The sequence below is a fragment of the Salvia hispanica genome, chromosome 5 (assembly GCF_029641045.1).
Source record: "Salvia hispanica isolate PSC_SH4W2 chromosome 5, Shi_PSC_v1, whole genome shotgun sequence".
Classification (NCBI taxonomy): domain Eukaryota; kingdom Viridiplantae; phylum Streptophyta; class Magnoliopsida; order Lamiales; family Lamiaceae; genus Salvia; species Salvia hispanica.
The window spans coordinates 31,513,421-31,528,680 of NC_142696.1; the positions used below are offsets into that span (position 1 = coordinate 31,513,421).

Consider the following 15,260-nt stretch of genomic DNA (forward strand, 5'->3'; position numbering starts at 1 on the left):
AAAACGACGTATGGGAAAGTTGAGAACATCTGAATCTTAATGATTTATCATTCTAAGTTTGAAACATATAGGGGTAATTGAGAATATCTTAAACTTGATGATTATCATTCCAACTTTCCAAGTTTGAAAAGTATTTGACAAACCAAAGTTTGACCATTCTTCTTGATTTATGTAGAGCAATTTAACCTTAATTTAAGGGCAATTGATAATTGATAGAAATAAATAATTTTCCTCAAGTAATTTTGTTGCAATCAATGATGCTAACTCACTGTAACATTTTGGTTTATTGGTACTAGTGAAACAGAGGACAATCCAAATGCACTATTGCCCTTTCAAGTGTGCAATGACAAGGCAAGATCAATTGGGTATGATTACAAGAACAATAAATTAATTCAATGATAAACATGTCTTGCTTTATCTACTAGTATTTGATTTATACGATGGCCTTTGCAAGTCTGTGAAGGAGGTGTGTTGGAATATCAAACACTTGTGGCAATGTGAGAGCTAAAAATGGTTGGAGTAGAAAAGACTGAGTTTCATTTTCTCTAGCAATCTCAGTCTTCATCTCATCAATCAAAGCTTTGCTAGTATCCATGCCTATAAAGATAATTGCAAATATAAACGTTACTCCCGCCCCGTCCCGTCCCGTCCCATCCCGTGCACGTACCCCATTATTCGTCTACATGTATTAATCTCACCCGAATAGTAGCCCCCGCACGTACCCATTGAACTTGCCGCTTGTATGTTCGCCCGAGAAAAATATCCTTCCAACCAAAAATCCTTCAACGACTTAAAATGGTGATCAAATCGAAACTTTTTTCTTTCGTAGCGTATATTTCATTAATGATCGTTGATTTTAATGATTTATGATTGTCATCAGAAGATGCATTATCGTAATATATAGTATAAACAAAGACCTTGACACAGTGCAGGAGGTGATGAGAATGGGGGATAAGGTGGTGTGCGTGAGCGGAACATCGGGTTACATAGGTGGTTAACTGTTGCTCCACCGTGGTTACACTGTCAAGGCTATTGTTAGTCTTGGAAGGGATCCTCTGCAGTGTTTAAAAACACAGCAGGCCCTACAGTGCATAAAACGTAGCAGAAAACTAATGAAATGCGGCTTCAAAAGTTTTCCCTACTTTTTAATACTAAATGATACTCCCCCGTCCGCGAATAGGAGTCTCGTTTTTTTCATTTTAGTCTGTCTGTGAATAAGAGTTCTGGTTCACTTTTACCATAAATGGTAATAAGGTCTCATATTTCACTAACTCATTCCTCTCACATATTTAAAACTAATATATATAAGTGGGACCCTTATTCCACTAACTTTTTTTCACCTATTTTTCTTAACATTTCTTAAAACTTGTGTCGTCCATGAATGAGACTCTTAATGGCGGACGGAGGGAGTATATGTTAGTATTTTATTATCATCACCGAGAATTTGAGGGTATTTAATCCTAGAAAGAAGTAACCATTTAATTAGTTGTAACTTTATTAAATTGAAAATCACTAATGCTAAACTAAAATTACTTTTAGTATTAAATGAATAAATTGTTTTAGAAAAAAGAAGAAATTTCAAGTATTTTAAGTTATCTCCGATATTATAATCTCTCCGTCCCATTTATGTTGAGTCAAAACTTTTGAGCATAAAAATTTAAAAAATTATATTGAAAAGTAGGAGGCATGAATAAAATAAAAATGATTAAATATTTTTTTGTCAAAAAAAAAAATGACTGGACATCCCAGAAAAAAATACGACTTAACCTAGTTGGGATGGAGGGACTAGTATACCACTATTGAGTGTTTAATTTAAATAGAAAAGTACTTCCTCCGTTCCACAATAAGAGTTCTATTTTTCCATTTACGTCCATCCCCTCAATAAGAGTGTTATTTCACTTTAACCATAAATGATAATTAGGTCACACATTCCACCAACTTATTTTTATATAATTAGAATCCACCCTCGTTTTTTTTACACTTCTTAAAATTCGTGCTCAACCAAATAGATCTCCTATGGACTGAATGGTTACTTCTTTCTAGGATTAAATCCCCTCAAATTCTCGGTGATGATAATAAAATACTCCCTCCGTTCCATAGTAATGGAGACGTTTTTTTTCGTCACGGAAATTAAGAAAAATTGTGTTTGAGTTAAGTAAAGGGAGAATAAAGTAGAAAATGAAAAAAGTAGAAAGATGAAGAGAGAAAAAAATAAGAGAGAGTAAAGTAGGTATGGAAAAATATGTTACTTTTACTGCAAAAAAAAATGATTCTATTACTATGAAACATCTCAAAATGACAAAATGATTTTATTAATATGGAACAGTAACAAATTATAAGGGACAGAGGGAGAGCGGAGCATTAAAATGTAGGGGAATCGTTTGAAGTGGCATTTCATTTGGTTTCTGCTGCGTTTTATGCACCGTAGGACCTGCTGTGTTTTTGAACACCATAGAGGATGCCTTCCCGTAGCGAACTGAGCACATAGGTTTATATTTCCATTTGCTCTTTCTCTCTCCTCCATATTTTCTCTCTCTATTCTCCGTCGATCCCCTCTCGCCACCGCCTCCGATCAATACAACGTCGCCGTCAGCTGTCTCCATCATCTATCTATACGTGCATACGCACTTCCACAACTATTTGCACTCCTTCAAATTTTGATCCAGCTGGCTTCGCTTCCTTTCTCGGTTCGTTCGTTTACTATTTAAAGATTGAATTTTGGAAAAGTATACGAATTTAGGATTTCAATATTTGGTATTAAATGTTGTCGGGAGAAAATATGGTTGTATATGATGTTTCGCAATATCTTTGTTGAAGTTTCGAATACAGTGTTCAATTGCATTGAGATTATGAGGTGTAGCATGTAGCTTGTTCGCTGGCATGTGATACGAGCTGTGGTTTGCCAATGTGATTGTAATACTTGATATGTATAACTGCGATGACAAAACTGGATTGATGATAGTAGGAAATTTATGTAGCTGGTTCAGTAGCTAAATTATCCGTATCAGTGCTTTTTGTTGGATTTTGAATCGGAAGGTTTGTGGGGAAGGGCTCACTATGATAAACTACGAGGACATACTTAATCTTATTCTTATTGTAAGGAGTCACTAAAATATTTCCCTTCTCTACCATATGCCTCATTATGTGCAGGACTTTTAATCCATCCACTAAGCTATCCACTACACACTCTGATTCAGTTTTTTTTACAAATTGCTGAGATTCTGATTTTGTAACTCTGTTCATTGATTACTCATTTAAGTTCTTGTCTTTATTGCTAGTCTTGTAAAAGAAGAATATTAATATTTAATCGGTGATATGTATTATCTGCTTGAATAATTCAGGTACAAGTGTTATTTTTTGGTCTAAAGAATATTTATGACCTTACATGGTTAATATCAGACATCATTTCTGTATTCGTTATCATTTCATTCTCCAACTTAATTTGTGGTAGGTTCTAGCAGAATTCATCAGCTGTTGATTTTGGGTGGGTACTCTTTAAATGAACTGACCGTGTTGTGGAGAAGTTCAATGCACTAGGATTCTTAGGATGTGCTTCGGCCAAATTGTGTTTCAATTATATCTAATAGAACATGATTTACAGCACTGATAGCTAACGAGACTCTTGAATTTTTATACCTGTCTGACCATGGACATGGAGAAAACAATGCCAATTTGTTTGTTGATTTAAGTGTTACTGGTGGTAAAGATAGTGTCCAATTGGGCAGACAGCTGTCTTATCAGGTGGTGGACTGTATGATAACAACCCGTATGAACAATCTTTAGTGTTGTTTTAAGTTTTAACTAGTCATTGTTGGTGATTCTGTTATTCTCATTATTTATTTTACCCTGAATGAGTCTCTTCCCTCCGTTCTTACATTTACCCTTTTTATGTCCGTGTCTTTTCTACAAATCAATTTCATTGTACAAGGGACACACTTTCAACAACGCTCTCTCTGATCCCCCATGTTATAGTTTTAACTTGTTCTTGTAACAATTTTGTCTTTTCTTTTAGGCCACCTCAAGTTGCTTGTACGACATTGACACTTTGGTTGAACAATGAATTCAAATATGTTGGCTGGAGAGCGAAGGTATTGAATGAGCCTTGCTTGCTATATAGGTTCCTTTTGTTGTGCTGCTGAATGTCAAGGATTTTCTTGTAGTATTTTATAGTATCCTTATATTGAGCTGAGTATGGAGACTTGTAATGTATATGGATATATCTTAGTCCCTCCGTCCCACAAGAATTTGCACTCTTTCCTTATTAGTCCGTCCCACAAAAATGTGCACTTTCCAATTTTAAAAATTCTTTTCCCTCTAATGAGGTGGACTCATTCCACACTAACAATACTTTAATTACCTTTTCTCTCTACCTCTCTATTACTTTACCAATTTTGCATTAAAACCCATGCCAAACCCAAAGTGCATATTCTTTGGGGACAAAGGGAGTATATAATAAAATGTTATAGAAATTACTTCATTTTGTTTGCGTATAAACAAAAGGAAGGAATATTGCTCGATCTGAGTTTCTTATAGCTAAATTTTTGATGTCAAACTCAACTTTTACTATTGCGTTTGTCCAAAGTTAATTTCTGTGATCCTTTTCTGGTTGTCAAATATGAACTAAGTTACTGTTGTGAGCATAGATAACAGCTCAAATTCTAGATATTTTTGTGAATGATTGAAAATGTTATTGTATGGATTAGGTTGGAAACACTCCAATTTTTTATGCGAATACTTAATCAAACATTCCGGATCAATTGAGTAGATTTGAGGATTTTGAAGCAGAGGTTTCTGGTATTCATTTGAACCAGCTTCCTAATCTGCTTGGGGATGAATGAAACTCTAGAGCGTATTTGCTGTGATATCCACTTGGAACTATAATTTCCACCAGCAAAGGAATCATTAGTAATTTTGTACTAAATCTCCACATTAAGCAAATGTTTTAGTCAATAAGGATGCTTTTTTGGTGTTTTGGATATTCATGTTTCAGATAAGTATTAATTTCAGTTGCTGACTTGTTTTCCCGAAAAGACAGAGAACCTCTAAAAATTCGAACTACTCTCATGAACTGTCCGATGGTGGCATATATGCTGTGCAGTTAAACCACTTATTAAGTCTTGAATAATGTTAGCTTTCAAGTTTCATATGCTTCTCTTATGCAGCTTGCAATAAATGTTAGCACCGGAGAAGTTTGTCGCTTCTAATGGGAGAATCATCTGGGGTTGGTTGTTCCTTATCATTGGAGCCTTTTCTTTCTCAAGTTTTCTCTATGCTGCTGTCATATCTAAGCTTCAGCCTCCATCTCATAATGTTATCATCCGTGCCATACAAAATGACTGGTATTTCTCTTTTAATCAAAATTCCTGTATTTCATTGTTCAAAATTGTTACTTGTAACACTCTTGCATAGTGTTGGCCACTTTCTTAATCTATAGATTTGAATTCAGTTAGAATTAATCTTGTTGTATGCATTGGGATGCTTCATTGAATGGGAAATTTGAATGTGTTTTTCGGGTGCAAATTATCTTTATCTTATTGAAATAAAATTTAGCTCCAATCACATCGTGACTTCAATATTCATACTACTAACCTCAACAAGTTATGTGTTGTCCAGGTATTATTGCTTCTTGATTCCCATGACACTTCCAATCCTTTTCGTTGCGGTTTATTTTCATTGGCTGAGTATGAAGTTGTTCAAGCATGCCTGATCTTATAACTCCCAACTTCACTCAGCAACTATTCAGTAAGACCAGCTGCCACTGTCGTGCACATAATCAATCACCACTGTGAAATGTGATGACGCTGTGTTTCTCTGTGGATATCGAGCTCCCATGGTACAAGAAACACCCAAAGGTTGATTGTGAAGATTGAAATTAGCATTGGCTGTGTGTGTATACCCAACGGTGGGGATTACAATTCATACCTCAGCTGCATCAAGCATGGAAATGCTGCAAAGCTTACTAGGCTAATTTTCTTATTACTTGATCTTGTGTTTCATGTTTTGGAACCCTTTTTGATACGGTAACAACTCTCTTTAACATATTATACAACAGAATGGAGCAACAAAGTTTATTCTTTAATAGCACAATGATCTTAATTGTTTAATTATACTACTATTTCTTTTTTAATGTAGTACTTATTTGTTCACATAAAACCATGTCCTTGTTTGCTAGATTTGAGGGCCAAATCCATTTCCTTGCTTCTTGCGCCAAACTGGTGTTCTTGTTGCCCAAACGAATCACAGCTTTGTTTTTATTCTTGATCCTCGTAAGGAAAATAAAATTGCAAAATAGTGAAGTTTTATCCGAGTCCTTAGTCTTGCTTCCTTGCAATTATGTATGCCATGCTGAAGTCAATACTATCTTAAACAGAAATCATGCATCTGCTGCACGGCAAGTCAGTCACTTTATTTTCTTTGTTACTTTTGCTCATTTATTTCTAAGTTCCGGTGTACAATTTCTGACTCTTATGTACATGATTTACCATACAGAGGCTTTACGTGACCATGTTTCCTTGCAACGAATGTGCAAAGATTATTATTCAGGTGTTTAAAATTGTCTCTATCTCAGATCTCAATTAATATCTCAAGTTGCGCTTATACTACAATGACTATGCAAATGCTTAGAAATGCCAACCTGCTTTGTGTATATTTCTGCTTTTCTTCTGCTGGCGATTAATAGTTTTAGTTTTCAGTCAGGTGTTTCGAAGTTATCTACTATGTGGAAAAGCATCTGGATAACCCGGATGTTGCTTATGTTGCTTCTCACAAGCTTCTATCTATGGCAGGCATAAAAGTAAGCAAAAAATCAAATTTAACTTGAATAATGTCATTAAGAACCTTCTAGAGAGAGTTAAATCATCAATCTATTGCTTTAAACCTACTACGAAAGAACTGGACTTGCTTATAACTAACATAAAGATTTCTTTTTAACAAAGGTGAGGAGACATGAGCCTCAGATGGATCAGATCTTGATCAAATTCTATGAATTATTGCCCATCCCTCACATCTGCTGTAAATGAGTACCTTAACGCTGAGAGCAAGATGAGCTCCACATGTTTAAGATTCATTATGTTTGCTTGCCTTGAAGTCAAAGTTTGGTGGCTTTTATGGTGGTGCATTGGAGTTTTACAGTAGTGATGTCGTGTTCGTTGATGTATGCGAATAGATATGCTTTGTTGTGTCATATGCTTGTGAAGATCATGCAACTTCGGCTTCGTCAAGTTTTTTGCAGTTTGTGATGAGAGTTTTTTTCCTTCAGTTGTAGTAGTAGTTACTTACAAGCCATTGCTGCTCTAATGTATCTGTTGTACTACATTAAGATACTATATGGTATTAGTATAGTTGATATGAAAGTTAATAATTGCGCCAGGGAAGTTGGTACTGCTGCTATGGCTTCTCATAGGACTCCTGTTTCCAGAAACTATGCTGCTGCCCCGGATGCAGTGACAGTTCCTTTTGGTGATAATCCATTGCACCCAATTGCTGTCGTCCTTAGGTATAAAGGCATGATACACATGTTCAGGGAATATTGTTATACTTATTTCTTGATAAGTGTTTGATTTTACAGGAGATCGTATCATGGTGGGCATGCTAGAGTTGATCATCGTGGACGTGGTAAAGGGAAGTTCAATAGTCAGGAAGCTGATGGATGGCAAAGGAAGCCTCTCAGTAATGATTCCTCAAATGCAGTTATAGCTTCAAACAATAATAATGTTGGAGAGGCTTCTGAGAATTCTATGATGTATCCAGTAGGGAAGGTTGAGGGAGATTTGGCTGAAGTATGTGATTCAGCTGATATTCAGGCACAGGTTGGCATTGTTTTTTCCCATCTCTTAGTGACCTTATATTTATGTATAATCAGCGTGCCAGGATGACAAGCAACGGTACCTTCAACTACAGAAGGAAGAGGAAGAACGAGTAAGGGAGCAGAAGGCCAAGGCTCTTGCTAAACTAGAAGAATTGGACCGCCGAAAACAAGCAGGTGCAAACCAGAAGGCTGTGAGCCTGACACAGCAGTGCACAGTCAGGAGCTATCCTCTTCTCTATCCAGTGAGGAATCCCAGAGCAAGGTACCTACTCAGTGGAAACCGAATCGCAGAATTCCAAAAAATCAACAGGGACATAGATTTACAGACAAGCATCATGGTAGTGGTAGTGATACCGTTGTTTGGGCTCCTAAGGCTAAGGCTTCGGATGAATTGAGTCAAAATTCTCTACATGAATCTGCTAATTTGATGAAGAATGACAGTTTGTCCTTTATTATATATACTTCATTCGTTCTATAAAGATAGACTAATTGAGGAATGACAATGATTTTAATACGTAATCCCTCCGTCTGCCTTTAGAAGTCTCATTCCTTGACAGCACGGATTTTAATAAATGTTAAGAAAAGTGAGTGGCAAAAAAGTTATTGGAATATGGATTTCACTTGTGTATATTAGTTTTGTGTATATTAGTTTTAAATGAAATGTGAGTGGAATAACTTAGTGGAATGTGGGATCTTATTACCATTCATGGTAAAAGTGAACCAGGACTCATTTGCGAACGGAAGGAGTAATTTCTTAAAAGTAAAATAAAATGAGAAAAAGTAATTAAATCAATATAGTTAATGATAAAAAAGTAAAAGAAATTGAGAAAATATTTCCATAATAGTTATGGATTATTTCTATCTAACGGACGAAAAAAAATTTAGTGTATTTCTATGGGACAGAGGGATGAGTATTTATGATGTATTTGTGGGTGAATATGCTATCCAAGTAAAGTGGAGCATCTGAAGGCGTGCTTGAAGGAGAAGGCGTGCTTGAAGGAGCTAAAGAAAGACTTCATTTATGTGAAGCTAATTTATTGAAAGAAGGATCATTTGATTCAGTGATTGGTGGTTGTGATGTTGGTTTCCACACTACATCTCCTGTTATACGTGATCATGTCCATGACCCTTAGGTCCATTTCTAACCTTCTTAATTTGTTTAAAAAGGAAAGAAAAACAAGAATTAAAAAAAAAAAAAAAAAAAAAGAATTTGATGATGTGATGGATATATGCTAGTGGAACTTATAGAACCAGCAGTGAAAGGAACACTAAATGTTCTTGGCTCATGTGGCAAGGCACAGTTTGTGAAAAGCACTTAACCTCTTCTATGGTCACAGTTACCATCAAGAAACCAACCCAAAACTCTAATCCTTTAATTGATGAAACTTCCTTTTCTGATCCAATCTTTGCTCGGGAAATGAAGGCAACTATATCTTTCCTTTACCAATTTTCTACATATATCAAATGAGAACCGTAAACCATATCAGTTCGTTGATTCACTAATATCAGTAAACGTATCAATTCTCTTTAATAATAAGTTTATCCTATTTTTACATCAATAGTTAAGAGCATATCAATTTGCATCTAACAACGTATCAATTCGCTTTAATATTTGTTTGTATATTTCGAAATCCATTTTACCCTAGGTGATATTCATGAATCAACGAACCGATACTCAAGTCAGGAAAATCGAGACCATCCATTTTACGATCTAATGGACTAGGATAGTTTTTAGTTCTCATATAAATGATGGCCTTAGGGGATATTGATCCTAGGAGATGGTTCATTTGAAAATTCTCTTAAAATGAAATTGTAACATAGAACTTTATCAGTTAGTAAATACGTTAATATCAGTTGTTATCACAAAACATATAAGTTCATTACTCAATATTAATTCAATGATGCATAAATATCAATTCCGTCCGATGATTCATAAATATCATGAACTGATATGTTTTAAAATGTCAACTAATATGAATGTATCAACGAACTGATAAGATTTTTAGTTCTCAAATTTCTCATTGCAAAAAAATTCTCACTGACCCTATATATTATGTATGAAACTTGATAAATTTGTGTTGCAATGATGGTATGTTGTTTCAAAAATATTGGCAGAGGAAGCCGCATTTAAATTTGCACAAGAAAATGGCATTGATTTGGTAGTCATGAATCATGGTCTAGTGATTGGCCCTCTTTCTCCAGCCAACTCTAAATGAAACTTCTCAATATTTTCTTACTTTGATTACACAAGGTAATCAATACTACTACTAATTCTATTTATGCAATATGGTTGAATTAAGAGGGTTAAATTGATTATCAATTTGTATATGTTGATGTAAGATATGTTGCTAATGCACATATCCTAGCTTTTGAGAATTCAACATCCAATTGTAGATATTGTCTTGGTGCACAAGTGCTGAATTGCTCTGAAGTTTTGCAAATCTTCGGTGAACTCTATCCTACGGCCAACTTCCCAATCTGGTAACTCTCTTCTCAACTCATTATTTCGTACTACCTCGTTATTAAATTGTCAAATAAATCATGAAAAAGATTCAAATTCTGGTTTGTCCTATTCTTTTCATCACTAAGTTTCGGATTTTTGCAACTATCACATATGTCGTTTTTCCGATGAAACCCGCGATGTTGTAGCAACCAAATTTATCTACTTGAAAAAAAAATGGCTGTTGACACATAACGACGCCGTGTAGTTTATGGTTTACCTAGAACCGATGTTGTTTTACGTAAATAAATTAGGGCAAAAGTTAGGAAATATATGCACAATTTTTTGCCCTAATTTATTCACCTAAAACAACATCGTTTTTGGGTAAATGACACGACGACGTTATGTGCTATAGTTGTTTCTCCACGCAGATAAATTTAGTGGCCACATCAACGTGGATTTTGTCGAAAAAACGACATATGGGATAATTGAGAACATCTGAAACTTGATGATTTATCATTCCAAGTTTGAAAAGTATTGGATAAACTAGAATTTGACTATTCTTCTTGATTTATTTAGCAATTTGACCTTAATTTAAGGGCAATTGATAATTGGCAGAAATAAATAATTTTTCTCGAGTAATTTTCTTGTGATCAACAATGCAACTCAGTGTAACATAATGCTTTATTGGTACTAGCAAAATTGAGGAGAATCCAAATGTACTATCGCCCTTTCAAGTGTGCAATGACAAGACAAGATCACTGGATATCAATTTTATTTCAGTGGAATAGAGCATCAAAGACACCACTGAAAGTCTCATACAGAAAAATTTCTTCAATTTAAGAATGTAACATCTGTAATATGTTTAAAATTAAAGGTTTACTAGTTTATCTTGTGCAATGCCAATGGATGTCCATTGAATGTATTTTAGGACAATAATATTTATATTTAGATAGATGAAATCAAAGGTCATTAATACAACCATTATCTAAAACAAAAGAATTAAATCAATGGACCTTATACATAAATTACAAGAAATTAAACTAATTTAATGATAAACATGTCTTGCTTTTTCTGCTAGTATTTGATTTATATGATGGCCTTTGCAAGTCTGTGAAGGAGGTGTGTTGGAATATCAAACACTTGTGGCAATGTGAGGGCTAAAAATGGTTGGAATAGAAAAGATTGAGTTTCATTTTCTCTAGCAATCTCAGTCTTCATCTCTTCAATCAAAGCTTTACTAGTATCCATGCCTATAAAGATAAATATAAACGTTACTCTCGTCCCATCTCGTGCACGTACCCATTATTCGTCTGCATGTATTAAGCTCACCTGAATAGTAGCCCCCGTGCACGTACCCATTGAACTTTTCGCTTGTATGTTCGCCTGAGAAAAATATCCTTCCAACTGGTGCCTGTACCAAAAATCCTTCAACAATCAAATCGCAACTTTTTTCATTCGTAACGTATATTTCATTAATGATTGTTGATTTTAATGATTTATGATTATCATCAGAAGATGCATTATCATCAGTAGTAGTATAAGCAAAGACCTTGACACGGTGTAGGAGGTGATGATCAACATGAACCGGATAGAAGCTGTAGCTACCGCGTTGGAAGCGATTGTTCCACCACCTCGGCACGAGTATGTCGCTCGCCTCCGGGACATGAGCCCCAAACATGGCTCTCAACACTCCCATTGCTTCAGTCTTAGTCTCTTCATCTGATTGTGCTTCGATTCGTTTGGATTCTACGTTCGTCAATGTCACAACCAGGATGTTCGATCCTGGGTAAGCACTCTCCATACTCTATTAGTTAATCAACATATCAGATTCGAGTCCACGGTATCACGACCTTAAAATTTAATTGCAAGTAGATAAAAAATTGTTTGCTAACCTGCCAAAACGTGTAATAACCACGTGTTTGGTGTGCATACATGAAGAACTCTTTGTCCGAATCTGAAGGCCAAAATCTATGTGGGAATTTTAGGAAGACCTTTGTGTAGACCATAATGTCAATATTTGAGATGGCCTCTGTTTTCCACCTCTGTCATAGAATATACTTATATGCTTCAATATTTAGTTTAAAATTTCATAAACATGGTAATGTTTGGTATATACCGGCAATGGTGGTGTGAAGGAGATTAAGTTGCTCTGAAGAACTCCGATGCTGACCGACAAAATCGCGTATTTTGCTTCGTAGACATTGCCATCCTCCGTTGTCACGACCACACCGGTCCTCGATTGTTCCATCGTCCTCACTACCTGCATTTGTAGTCCAAATTAGTATACATTATTATTATTACCACTATTAATATTACTAGTAGAATTTTTTTATGAGTAGTGAATTGATCATATAGTATTTTACAGAGTAATCAATGAGATGGTTCTTATGTACATTGTTGAGTTTCAATCTGGTATCCATGATTTGAGCATCCGAGGTAGAAAGAAAGGACTTTGCCAGTTCGTACACCAAATGCTCGTAACCTCTTTTATCAGCAACAAGAAATTCATTGTCCCCAAAATCCACATAAGTTGGTATTGGCTCCACCTCTATGGAAACAACGTCATTAATAATCATTCACAATACATTAACCAATTCATAGTAGTAAAATAAATTTACCAGCCATTTCAAAGTCATGCAACATGAAATCAATCGCAAGATCAATTGGCCTCTTTGGAGATCTGCACAATCAACAATTTCTGATTAAAAACACGATTGATAGATCGGCTCGGATTTTAAGAAATATAGTGGAATATGTTTCACTTTTATACGTTAGTTTTATAATAAAATGTGAGTGTGATAAGTTAGTTACGTTGGCGTTTCATCAGATTCTTTATTGTTCAGCTTCGCAACGGCCGACTCCACCGCCTTGTTGTAGGCCTCCGCCGCTACTTCGGCCGGAAATATGTTTCCGCTACATTCATTAACACACAAATTATAAGTTAGTGTTATTTTATGGAAAAGAAAAAGGGAAAGGGAGAGGAAACGGACCTGTTATCGTAGATATTGAAACGAGCGTTGGAGTAATCAGAGAAGCAGGTGTGAAGATTGGATTGGCGGGCCATTTCCCAGAGCGGGTTGGTCTTGTTTCCGCCGACGCCGACGCCGGCGATCCACCCGGCGCCCAGCTCCACCGCCACGCCGCCGAAATCCTCCTTCCTCAGCCTGCCCCCTATTTTATCAGACGCCTCCACTATCACAAAATCCTCCACCCCATTCTCCGCCAGCTGCTTCGCCGCCGTTATACCTTTAAGGTAAATCAATATTCATTAAACTAATAGAAATATGCCATTCAAGTTAACACAAGTTTTAATGCGTAACTGAAGTAAGATAGAAGGAGAAAAAATAGAAAAAGATTAACAGGTATGGATTATTTCCATAGGACGAATAAAAGAGAATATGACATGTTTCCATGTGAGGGAGAATAAAGTACTCCACTAGTATATAATTTAACTGCCACATATTCCTACTTTATATAGGCTGGGATCCTCTGTCGTGCAAAAATATATAGTAGCTCTTGCTGTTCCATACAAAAGAGTAAAATTTGTATGTATAAATGCATACCAGAAATACCGGCTCCGACAATTAGAACGGAGCATTTGGTTGGTGTGGGATTCTCCATGAATTAAACTAGAAAGAGGAAGAGATAGAGAGTTTAATTTGTGTGAGGAAACAAGTAGTAAAATTTTGAAGATGAAGTAATTAAGAGAGAAGAGAATTTGAAGGGTTTAGGAGAAAGAGGGTGGAATCAGTTTATATAGTTGTTCCATTTGGCCTTTCTCTGTCTTCAAACGTCCTTCCTGTCTCTTTCTCACTTTCTTTTTTCTTAATAAAATTCTTAATTATCCATGTGTACAACATCAACCTTTTCATTCTTCTTTTCTACTTGTGAAAAACATACAGTAAATCCTGCTTTCAATTTCTTCGAGATTTTACGTTAACTAATCAACGAATCTAATGCGATGGGAGAGTTGATACAAGCATATATCATAATAGCATATATCATAATATTAGTAACTTTTAAATAAAAAGTTGTCTAGTCTAGTTAGAGTATAAAATTTCTCAAAAAGAATAAAATCACTTGTGTGGTCGATTATCACTCTACGTGTTTCACACATTGAGTTTTAAAGTATCACAAATAAATACATTAGCAATTCATGTTTTGATGACAAGAGTGTTTTGATTGTAGGTTAAGCTGATGCAGACTTGTTATGTAGTGCCAAATTTGTATCAGCTATTTCCTCCGTCCGTCATTAGAGTGTTGGTTTACTATTTTAGTCTGTACGCCATTAGGAGTTTCGGTTCACTTTTACTATAAATGGTAGGTACACCTCATTTTCTACTAACATTCTACTCCCTCTGTTCCATAGTAATAGAGTCATTTTGTCATTTTGGTATGTTCATAGTAATAGAGTCATTTCTCTTTTTAGTAAAAGTCAACACATTTTTCCATACTTACTTTACTCTCTCTTACTTTTTTCTCTCTTCATCTCTCTCCCTTTTTCATTTTCCACTTTATTCTCCCTTTACTTAACTCACCTAACACAATTTTCTTAATCCTCGTGTTGAAAAGAAATGCATCTATTACTATGGAGCGGAGAGAGTATTATAAAACCAATATATAAAAATGGGTAGTATACAAAGATATAAGGACGTAGAAATATTCATGACCAACTAAAAGTGTATACTTTTGTGGAACGGGGAGAGTATTTACTCATCGGGGTATTCATGTCCTTGTAGATACAAGGATATAATAAATTAAAAATTTATAGAATAACATAAAAACAAAATTTATTAGTGTAAAGTCTTTAAATATATTTGTGCTTTAATTGACAATGAAACTAGTGGTAAAGACGCGGCATTGTCGCACATACATGGCGAATTTTACAAGTTAGAATCCATGGCTTCTTTGGAGGGAGTTTAATCATATTTTGGATTTTGCTTATTAGAGTTTTTCTTTGATTATAAACAGTTTAAAATTGGAGTCGCGTATTTCTCCTGCAAAAATAGC

The 15,260-nt window shown here is 35.3% G+C and overlaps 2 protein-coding genes and 1 pseudogene across 18 annotated transcripts; 2 read left to right on the forward strand and 1 right to left on the reverse strand.

Moving 5' to 3' along the window:
- Positions 1 to 944: 944 nt before the first annotated feature.
- Positions 945 to 11,098, forward strand: LOC148926641 (cinnamoyl-CoA reductase CAD2-like; annotated as a pseudogene).
- LOC125188512 (uncharacterized) lies at positions 2,386 to 8,326 on the forward strand. Of its 17 annotated transcripts, none has more exons than XM_089059558.1 (9): positions 2,386 to 2,687; positions 4,013 to 4,088; positions 5,163 to 5,339; positions 5,614 to 6,543; positions 6,693 to 6,793; positions 6,936 to 7,011; positions 7,370 to 7,495; positions 7,568 to 7,808; positions 7,870 to 8,326. In XM_089059558.1, exons 7-9 carry the CDS (start codon positions 7,389 to 7,391, stop codon positions 8,200 to 8,202), a joined length of 681 nt encoding a protein of 226 aa, XP_088915684.1. In that variant the 5' UTR covers positions 2,386 to 2,687; positions 4,013 to 4,088; positions 5,163 to 5,339; positions 5,614 to 6,543; positions 6,693 to 6,793; positions 6,936 to 7,011; positions 7,370 to 7,388; the 3' UTR covers positions 8,203 to 8,326. The 17 variants fall into 17 exon arrangements, with proteins under 17 accessions (XP_088915684.1, XP_088915677.1, XP_088915678.1 ...); XM_089059551.1 differs by having other exon boundaries at positions 5,614 to 6,395; positions 6,490 to 6,543; positions 6,936 to 7,495; XM_089059552.1 differs by having other exon boundaries at positions 5,614 to 6,391; positions 6,490 to 6,543; positions 6,936 to 7,495.
- A 72-nt stretch (positions 11,099 to 11,170) lies between the features above and the next one.
- LOC125188511 (polyamine oxidase 1-like) lies at positions 11,171 to 13,963 on the reverse strand. Its single transcript, XM_048085383.2, has 10 exons — positions 13,814 to 13,963; positions 13,241 to 13,496; positions 13,062 to 13,163; positions 12,869 to 12,930; positions 12,644 to 12,798; positions 12,367 to 12,510; positions 12,143 to 12,292; positions 11,800 to 12,054; positions 11,580 to 11,661; positions 11,171 to 11,500 (listed from the first exon to the last, which is right to left on the reverse strand). The coding sequence occupies exons 1-10, from the start codon at positions 13,869 to 13,871 to the stop codon at positions 11,337 to 11,339; spliced, it is 1,428 nt and encodes a 475-aa protein (XP_047941340.2). The 5' UTR covers positions 13,872 to 13,963; the 3' UTR covers positions 11,171 to 11,336.
- Between the last annotated feature and the right edge of the window lie 1,297 nt (positions 13,964 to 15,260).

Coding starts and splice junctions, on each gene's coding strand:
- LOC125188512 (XM_089059548.1), top strand. CDS start 7,296: ATGTATCTGTTGTACTACATTAAGATACTATATGGTATTAGTATAGTT. Junction 7,496..7,567: donor CCAATTGCTGTCGTCCTTAG/GTATAAAGGCAT, acceptor TTGATTTTACAG/GAGATCGTATCATGGTGGGC. Junction 7,809..7,869: donor CAGCTGATATTCAGGCACAG/GTTGGCATTGTT, acceptor TCAGCGTGCCAG/GATGACAAGCAACGGTACCT.
- LOC125188511 (XM_048085383.2), bottom strand. CDS start 13,871: ATGGAGAATCCCACACCAACCAAATGCTCCGTTCTAATTGTCGGAGCC. Junction 12,799..12,868: donor GCATGACTTTGAAATGGCTG/GTAAATTTATTT, acceptor TTGTTTCCATAG/AGGTGGAGCCAATACCAACT. Junction 11,501..11,579: donor GCACGGGGGCTACTATTCAG/GTGAGCTTAATA, acceptor TTATCTTTATAG/GCATGGATACTAGTAAAGCT.